The sequence below is a fragment of the Limulus polyphemus genome, unplaced genomic scaffold, assembly GCF_000517525.1.
Source record: "Limulus polyphemus unplaced genomic scaffold, Limulus_polyphemus-2.1.2 Scaffold7730, whole genome shotgun sequence".
Taxonomy (NCBI): domain Eukaryota; kingdom Metazoa; phylum Arthropoda; class Merostomata; order Xiphosura; family Limulidae; genus Limulus; species Limulus polyphemus.
The window spans coordinates 3,892-14,108 of NW_013673340.1; the positions used below are offsets into that span (position 1 = coordinate 3,892).

A 10,217-nucleotide genomic window follows, 5' to 3' on the forward strand; every position below is an offset into this window, starting at 1 on the left:
AACTTTGTAAACTGACCAGCAGTACACGCTACCACAAGGTCTTGGTCTAACTTTGTAAACTGCCCAGCAGTACACGCTACCACAAGGTCTTGGTCCAACTTTGTGAACTGACCAGCAGTACACGCTACCACAAGGTCTTGGTCCAACTTTGTGAACTGACCAGCAGTACACACTGCCACAAGGTCTTGGTCCAACTTTGTAAACTGACCAGCAGTACACGCTACCACAAGGTCTTGGTCCAACTTTGTAAACTGACCAGCAGTACACGCTACCACAAGGTCTTGGTCTAACTTTGTAAACTTACCAGCAGTACACGCTACCACAAGGTCTTGGTCCAACTTTGTGAACTGACCAGCAGTACACGCTACCACAAGGTCTTGGTCTAACTTTGTGAACTGACCAGCAGTACACGCTACCACAAGGTCTTGGTCTAACTGAATATGGAGATCGGTCACCACTTTTCTCATGTGACCAAAGTATTAAGCTTGTTCAGCGACATTAAATCTCGATTCGCATCCGAACTCGCTCATCACTCAATCTCGCAATTTAGGAAATGTTCTGGTCAAAATTTAAATCTCAGACAAAACAACGTTTACCGCGTTATCTCGGTTACCTTAACCCTAGAATAACCGATGGCAGAATATTAAATATGGATTTTCTAGACTATTTATGCAACAATTTCCATGGCTTTGTTTGGTACAGGGTTCTTAATAACGTGAGAGACATTACCATTTATTCAGTTTGTATTTAATTTTTATAATTAATAGTGAGTTTTTCGATGTCTACAGGCTTACAATGCTAAAAACCGGGGTTCGATACCCGTGGTGAGAAGAGCTCAAATAATCCTTTATGGAGGTTTTGCTCAACCAGAAAAAAAAAAGACTGTAGATCAACGGTAATTTCAAGAATTAAGGCCATTGCTAACTCCCCTTTAACAGTTCCACGCATGCCCAGGTCTGTCTTTATATACAACTTTAACTACACTGATCTTAGTGGATAATGTCAACTGAAAATCCGTTCATAAAATGTCCACTGCATACGAATTATGTGTTTGATATACCACACACACACACACACCGTGGTCTGATCATAACGTTAGTCTTTTTCTTTCTTTTTTTGTGGGAAGACACAACGGTTTTACTAACAACACGAGCCATCACGTTCTCCTAATACATTACTCCAACGTCGTCTAACTTTGTCGTGAGCTGAAAAGCAAGCAGACAAATCAATATCTCAGTAAGAGTGAAGATTTGACTTTGAAAAACCTTCAAAACTTAAAGAGAGAGAGTCTGTTCTCCAGGAGTTCTTTATTTCTAGAAGATTGTCATTCATTCTAAATCTCAAAAAAAAAGAAAAATATGTCAATCACATTAAAACTGCCACATCTAGTAGAGCCGACGATACCTAATGCTCAATCAATCACATTAAAACTGCCACATCTAGTAGAGCCGACGATACCTAATGCTCAATCAATCACATTAAAACTGCCACATCTAGTAGAGCCGACGATACCTAATGCTCAAAACCAATCCTCACCAGCTTGGCTTGGTTACGAAAGACATTATAATAGTCCAGTCGCTCCTTCTGTGTCCGTGTATCAGTTTACATGGTACCCGACCGTTATTGGTGTGAACAAATTTAAGCAAGCGAACTGTAATTATTGTAATTTTTATTTAAGTCATTTACTAATTAGATTTTACGTCAAGATTAATAAAAATATTTACTTTAATTATAATTTTCACATTTAATCATATTTTTATTATAATTATTTTATCTTTACTCACATTCACAAAAACTGGACTATGGATTGTTCTAATTCACGAACTCTGAATTATGGAGACAGAACTTGTTTTAGATAAAGCTAAATGATGCATTCACTTGATTTCATACACGTTGTTGTTGTTGTTTTTAACAACTATATTTTCATGTGGTTGTTTCTAGAAATAATTCGCATGATGTACACACATTTTTCATCTAATTGCTCCGCCATTTGAGAAGTGTTAACACATTGTATTACCTCTGTTATAAAAGACGTTAGGAGCACTGTGTTGTCTATAATTGTGCATTAGGCTTAGGAGCACTGTGTTGTCTATAATTGTGCATTAGGCTTAGGAGCACTGTGTTGTCTATAATTGTGCATTAGGCTTAGGAGCACTGTGTTGTCTATAATTGTGCATTAGGCTTAGGAGCACTGTGTTGTCTATAATTGTGCATTAGGCGGGAAAATAAAAGCGCCAACGAAATAAAAACTGCACTTTTCTAAAAAACTGTGTTATAAGGGTTAGCTTTCACTTTACTGAATATAAGTTCATCATTCTTTTCCCATTTTTTTTATTTTCCTGGTGGAAATTGTCAACATTAAAACTTATCTGGGTTGTAATTAAAGTATGTCGAGCATCTAAATTCGCATTATGTTTTCCAAAACAATTGTATTCACGCCGAAATTAGAAATAATATCATAGGGCTTCAGTTTGATCAACACACAAGGACCTTTTGACAAAGGTGGGGTTAGACTCTAGGCTTACAGATCTTTTCATCTTGTTTCTGTAGCGAATAGACACTAGACTTTTCTGTCCTATTTCATGAAGTTAATTATAGCATAGATTTACAGATCTTTCCCCCTGTTTTCTGCAGCGAAATTGGACTCTAGACTTAAGGGTTTTTTTTTTTCTCCTGTTTTCTGCAGGGAATTGGACGCTTTTATTTACGACGCCACGGTGTTGGAGTACTTGGCAGGGCAGGATAACGAGTGCCGCTTACTTACTGTTGGCTCCTGGTTCTCCATGACTGGCTATGGCTTTGCCTTCCCGAAGAAGTCCAAGTATCTTCACATGTTTAACAAGTACATGATTCAGTACAGAGAAAATGGTAAGATGTTTCATCGGTGTTATTTATCTAGTGTCGAGCGTTTCGGCGCTCCTTTTATATGATAATATATTTCAGTTCCCCTGCGTATCGACGAATCTTATAGTATGACAAGAACAAATGTGTATCCAGTATCTAGCGTTTCAGGGCACCACGTAATATGATAGAAATAATGTTTACGAAACGTTGGACACTAGATAAACTCATTTTTGTCATAAAACACAGTGCTGGACAATAGGTACAACTTGTATGACAACAAATAATGTTTATCTAGTGTCCAACGTTTCGGTGCAACTTGTATGACAACAAATAATGTTTATCTAGTGTCCAACGTTTCGGTGCAACTTGTATGACAACAAATAATGTTTACTATTGTCCAGCACTGTGTTTTATGACAAAAATGAGTTTATCTAGTGTCCAACGTTTCGGTGCAACTTGTATGACAACAAATAATATTTATTTAGTGTCCAGCGTTTCGGTGCAACTTGTGGTATATCAAGAAAGGGCGTGTACTTCATTAGCAGTAGTCACTACTTAGAATTCGATCTAATTGATAAGTTCATCTTTATTCATTAAATCATAAAATGAATTTTCTCACTTAACTTTCTAATATCCTCATTCTTAACCTCATAAGTTTGATAATAATCAGCCACCTGGTGTTTAGAGTATTTATATTTTTGTGTATTTACCAGTACGTGTTTGCTCTGTATTGGACATGCTGTTATATTTACCAATTCGTGTTTTAACTATGTTAGATATCTTGTTATGTTACTCATGTGTGTTGCTTGCTCTGTGTTTAGACATTCTTTCATAGTTACCTGCGTGTGTTTGACTTGAATATTTTTTTATATTTAACCGTGTGTGTGTTTACCTTGCGTTCAGATATGCTGCCCTATTTTCCAGCAGGTGCTTGACCTGTGTTAAAAAATATGCTGCCTTGTATTGAGATATGGTGTTATATTAACCTATGAGTGTTTACCCTGTGTTAATATATATACTGTTATATCCACCTCTGGTGACTTCCTTATCTTGAGATATGGTGTTATATTAACCTATGAGTGTTTACCCTGTGTTAGTATAAACAAAAATCAAAGCAAATGTGGAGAAAAAAGTAACAACGGTGATCCGTTTCATAACATTGTTGTTTTTCTCATTGAAATACAATATATCGTGTTTCGTCATACTTATTTTCACTAAAAAGAAAATCTAGATGCGAAAATAAACTTTAAATATTGCCCCCCCCAGTGGTTCAGCGGTAAGTATAAGGGCTTATGACACTGAAAATCGTGTTTTGATACCCAACAGTGGGCAGAGCACAGACAGCCCATTGTATAGTTTTGTGATTAACAACAAACAAATAACATAAATTGTAATGTAATGCCGGATAGTTTCCCATTCATTAGTAGAAAGAGGTTCACTTTCGGATTTTTTACAGAAAAACAAGAAATAATAATTATATAGAAAAGGCCTTGTTTATACGATGCAAAAAAACTGAAAATCATTACATTTCACTCTTCATCAACACAGCTATATTGTATGCGTAAGCTCCCCAAATGTGGGGGGGACACCTCCCCAGGGGGTGCGAGCGATTAGAAGAATATATATATATATATATAGTGCAACAATGTAAAATCAAGCGTTTTAATATAGTTTTAATTAATGAAAATAATAAGTAAATTCTACCAGCATTTTAGAGAAAAGTTTGAAAAACGCTGGTGTATATGAGGTGTCGCGGAAAATTGGTTACGTAACCATTGAAAATACGCTAAAGGTCAGTGGAGTTCAAGTTCCTGTTATTATTTAATAAAATAATTTGTTTTTATCTATTGTCAACCTAAGTTTTACCTTTGGGCAGTGGGTGTACTTTAAAAGGCTCCTCAGTTGCACAGCGGTATGTCTGGGGACTTACAACGCTAGAATTCGGGTTTCGATACCCGTGGTGGGCAGAGCACAGATAGCCCATTGTGTAGCTTTGTGCTTAATTACAAACAAACAAACACAAAATGTGCAGCTAGCCCTCGTGTAGCTTCGAGCAAAAAATGTAAGTGAAAAGCAAACGAAGAAAAATAAGCTAAACTTACACAACCAGTGGATACCAAATTACTAACTATTATTATTATTATTACACTCAGAGACGTTTTAGATAATACTAGACACGTAATTAGTATTTCAGTCCAATATCGCACATGTCCATGAGAAGCCCCCATAATTAAAGACATTAGACGAGAACAATAGAAACGGTCTATCATTTAGAGAAAATTAAACGATATTAAATTCTGTTTATCATGTACTTTATCTACTGGTGTTGTAATTTTAAGTTGGCTCAAACGGTCTCTCTAATGTGAAAAACGGTAAATAAGTCCTAATGAATTTTCCGTTAGTTGGTGTAGGAAATTTTGAGAACAATTCCCTTGTAATACCCACCCTAACAACCACTAAAATTACTTAATTAATCAAATTATTTTATAAACGTTTCCTGTATATATATATAGAGAGAGAGAATAAAGTATTAATTTAAATTAATTTGCATAAATTATAAATTTGGAAATTTTGACATTCCATTTGTTGCCCACATCAAAATACTAAATTAAGACTTTATTGTATATAAGGAAAAAATATTTATCACGGACATTTTACATCTTTCTGGCCTTCATATTTTATCTTTCTTTTACTTCTTCCGTTCCTTTCATATTTCCGTTATTCTTGTCTTCTTAATGGAAGTCTTTACGTTATTGTTGTCTTCTTCATGAAAGTCTTTATGTTATTCTTGTCTTCTTAATGAAAGTTTCCGTTATTGTTGTCTTCTTCATGAAAGTCATTACGTTATTGTTGTCTTCTTCATGAAAGTCTTTACGTTATTCTTGTCTTCTTAATGAAAGTCTTTACGTTATTCTTGTCTTCTTAATGAAAGTCATTACGTTATTCTTGTCTTCTTTATGAAAGTCTTTACGTTATTGTTGTCTTCTTCATGAAAGTCTTTACGTTAGTCCTGTCTTCTTAATGAAAGTCTTTACGTTATTGTTGTCTTCTTCATGAAAGTCGTTACGTTATTCTTGTCTTCTTCATGAAAGTCTTTACGTTAGTCCTGTCTTCTTAATGAAAGTCTTTACGTTATTGTTGTCTTCTTCATGAAAGTCGTTACGTTATTGTTGTCTTCTTAATGAAAGTCTTTACGTTATTCTTGTCTTCTTCATGAAAGTCTTTACGTTAGTCCTGTCTTCTTAATGAAAGTCTTTACGTTATTGTTGTCTTCTTCATGAAAGTCTTTACGTTATTCTTGTCTTCTTAATGAAAGTCTTTACGTTATTCTTGTCTTCTTAATGAAAGTCTTTACGTTATTCTTGTCTTCTTCATGAAAGTCGTTACGTTATTCTTGTCTTCTTCATGAAAGTCTTTACGTTATTCTTGTCTTCTTAATGAAAGTCTTTACGTTATTCTTGTCTTCTTCATGAAAGTCGTTACGTTATTCTTGTCTTCTTCATGAAAGTCGTTACGTTATTGTTGTCTTCTTAATGAAAGTCTTTACGTTATTCTTGTCTTCTTTATGAAAGTCTTTACGTTATTCTTGTCTTCTTAATGAAAGTCTTTATGTTATTCTTGTCTTCTTCATGAAAGTCTTTACGTTATTCTTTTTGTTTTCTTAATGAAAGTTTTTACGTTATTCTTGTCTTCTTCATGAAAGTCTTTACGTTAGTCCTATTTTCTTCAAAGTCTTTACGTTATTCTTGTCTTCTTAATAAAAGTCTTTTCGTTTGTCCTGTCTTCTTCGTGAAAGTCTTTACGTTAGTCCTGTCTACTTAATGAAAGTCTTTACGTTATTATTGTCTTCTTAATAAAAGTCTTTTCGTTTGTCCTGTCTTCTTCGTGAAAGTCTTTACGTTAGTCCTGTCTACTTAATGAAAGTCTTTACGTTAGTCCTGTCTTCTTCGTGAAAGTCTTTACGTTAGTCCTGTCTACATAATGAAAGTCTTTACGTTATTATTGTCTTCTTAATGAAAGTCTTTTCGTTAGTCCTGTTTTCTTGATGAAAGTCTTTACGTTAGTCCTATCTTCTTAATGAAAGTCTTTACGTTAGTCCTATCTACTTAATGAAAGTCTTTACGTTAGTCCTGTTTTCTTGATGAAAGTCTTTACGTTTGTCCTGTTTTCTTAATGAAAGTCTTTTCGTTAGTCCTGTTTTCTTGATGAAAGTCTTTACGTTAGTCCTATCTACTTAATGAAAGTCTTTACGTTAGTCCTGTTTTCTTGATGAAAGTCTTTACGTTAGTCCTGTTTTCTTAATGAAAGTCTTTACGTTAGTCCTGTTTTCTTAATGAAAGTCTTTTCGTTAGTCCATTTTTCTTGATGAAAGTCTTTACGTTAGTCCTGTCTTCTTGATGAAAGTCTTTACGTTAGTCCCGTCTTTATGGTGAAAGTATTTTCGTTACAACGCTACAATCCGGGGTTCATTTCCCTGCAGTAGACACAACAGATAGCCCAATGTAGTTTTGCTCTAAAAGAAACAAACAAAGAAAATGCAAAATGCGCTTTAGTAGAAGATACTAAGTTACGTCTTCTCGTGCAGGTGGATATTCACGGTAATTAAATATGACGCATGCATTGTAAGACTTGTTCCCTAAACTACAGGAAGGTATGATATCGTTCCATTTGAAGTAGCTGATGCATGAGTGATGAAAAATGGAATCACAGTCAGCGCACCACAAAGCCTATTTCATCCGCAGCCAACTTTTAAAGGGAAATAATGCCGCGTTGTTTATCAGTCTGTTACCAAGTGTTATCGTGAACTAGAATCATCACGTTGGCTCATTTTTTAATTTTGTATGTCTCGTGTAATGAACCAGTAAGTTTATCTGGGCTATAAAAACGTATATGTATTAAACTTGAAAGAACTTAGATACACGCGGTATAAGGTTACTTAAAGTCAGAGGCGTTGCTAGGTGCTTAAAATATTCGGGGTTCGGGCCCATAGGCGCAGGAATTTTCTGCGTTTGAGTACCATATCAATCATGTTTTTTTTCTTTCTAATTTTTCAAGACATTAACTGAGGATTCGGGGCACAGACCCCGTGCGCCAGTGCGTCTCCTTAAAATGTTGAAAGGTACTCTTTAACCACCAAGATTATGAAGACGTTTACAAATAATAGAATCGGTAACACTTGTCTCTTTCTGTTTCTTATCATTTCTACAACTATTGGTTTGTGTACTAATTATTCAGTTCAACACTTTTTTTTATTTCTCGGGGCTTTTCGATAATTGATTGTTTGTTTGTTTGAAGTTACGCACAAAGCTACACAATGGGCTATCTGTGCTCTGCCCACCACGGGTATCGAAACCCGGATTCTAGCGTTGTAAGTCCGCAGACATACCGCTGTGCTACTGGGGGGGCTCGATAATTGAACAAATCTTGTGAATTTTTTTTTCTCCAAAAGTTCCAATCCAATATAAAGCTTTTTTAGTTGGCTGCAACCTTCCAGGAGAAATAACACGCTGTCCAAATAACAGTTATGTTTAATTTTTTGCCATAAATACACAATGCTCTAATACAGATAATGTTTTTTTACATATTCTTATCGGATTTCTTTTCATACATCTTCACACTACAGAGTGTAAGTTAGAGCGGTCGCTAGGTTTCCCATGTGTGCAATTAGAAGAACTTAGCAACTAATGACTAGAGCTCTACAAAGCCTTAAACGAATCGAATCTTACAAATGTGTTGCCGATAATGAGTCGCTTGGTGTTCTTTGTTCTTCCAATGTCGTTCCTTTATCACTATACACCATTCACTGTATTAAATTATCTAACAGTGGAGACAAATGATACCAGGCCTTCCACTTCGTCTCCTTATTCAGGAATGAATTTCAGTTTTATCGGTACACAGAAATGTATATGTAGTTAGTTCTGATAATTTTAGCATTTAACTAGGGCGAGAAATAATACTGCATGAGTCTACTTCAAGAAATTAGGCCTAGCTGTTTCAATATGGGTACATAGCGTTTGTTAAGTTGTTTGTGAAACATATTCGCGTGCTTTAGTTGTTTATTTGTTGTTGTTGTTGTTGCTATAATTAATTTGTTGTTATAATTACTTTGATTGGACCGGAAAAACGATGAAGAAATATATTTATTCGTGATGAACCATCTTTACCAAGGCAACATATGAGGGTAACATATATATATTTATTCGTGATGAACCATCTTTACCAAGGCAACATATGAGGGTAACATATATATATTTATTCGTGATGAACCATCTTTACCAAGGCAACATATGAGGGTAACATATATTTCCTTCCCCCTTTTAGCTTTTTTTCTGAACTTTTCATTTTAAACAAACAGTATTCCAAACCGCGTTGAAATTTTTTTTCAATGTTAATTAATAACAATCAACATTCCGAAGAGCGATTTTCAAAGAGGCGTTTTTTTCTCATCGGCAAAGTCCGTTGTTAAAAAAAAAGAAAAAAAGATACATTTGGTCTAGAACTACATCGAAGATAGATTGTACAAGTTACTACAGAAAAGTAGCACCAGTCTGTCCAGTTCCACCACGTTTTGTTGACTATTCTTGTTTCTAGTTAAGCACAAAGCTACATAACTGGCTATCTGTGCTGTGCCCACCGAAAGTATCGACCGCAAAGGGGGGAATGCATTTAGTTTTATGAGAGATCTCTTCATCTAGTAAGCTTTCTTTAGTTGCCAAAACTAACTATAGGTGAAAGCAACAACAAAAAATGACGATTCGTTCGTTTATTTAGAGTTCTCATACATCATTAATGTTTATTTTTTATTTGTAATTAAACACAAAGCTACACAATGGGATATCTGTGCTCTGCCCACCACGGGTATCGAAACCCGGATTCTGGCGTTGTAAGTCCGCAGACATACCGCTGTGCCACTGGGGGGCGCGCATCATTAATGTCCTTAAAAGCTGCGTGCCATATTGAAAAGAAACTGAAATTATACAGGATTTTTTCTAACTGTCAATGGTGCAATAACATATCTTCAAGAAAGAGACTGTATTACCTATATTTCAGTTGATTGGTTGTTGTTTTTCTTTAAAGCAAAGCCAAAGTTAGCTATCTGCTGTGTCCACCGCGGAGAATCGAACGTCGCATTTTAGCGTTGCAAGTGTGTAAACTTATCGCTGTCCCACCGGAGTATCTTATATGTAAGATTTTCTCTGATTGGTGTAGTTATGTCTGTCCATGTAGGGGACCTGGATTGCCTACATATAAAACTTTCTCTGATTGGTGTAGTTATATCTGTCCATGTAGGGGATCCGGATTGCCTACATGTAAAACTTTCTCTGATTGGTGTAGTTATGTCTGTCCATGTAGGGGACCTGGATTGCCTACAT

General features: G+C 35.5%; 1 protein-coding gene across 1 annotated transcript in view; it reads left to right on the plus strand.

Moving 5' to 3' along the window:
* Window positions 1-649: 649 nt before the first annotated feature.
* The window catches only part of LOC111089880 (glutamate receptor ionotropic, NMDA 2B-like), a 17,257-nt gene continuing 7,689 nt past the window's right edge, over window positions 650-10,217 (plus strand). The window contains exons 1-2 of the mRNA XM_022403128.1: window positions 650-696; window positions 2,687-2,868. Of these exons, the coding sequence (XP_022258836.1) occupies window positions 650-696; window positions 2,687-2,868 (229 nt within the window). The remainder of the gene's footprint in view (window positions 697-2,686; window positions 2,869-10,217) is intronic.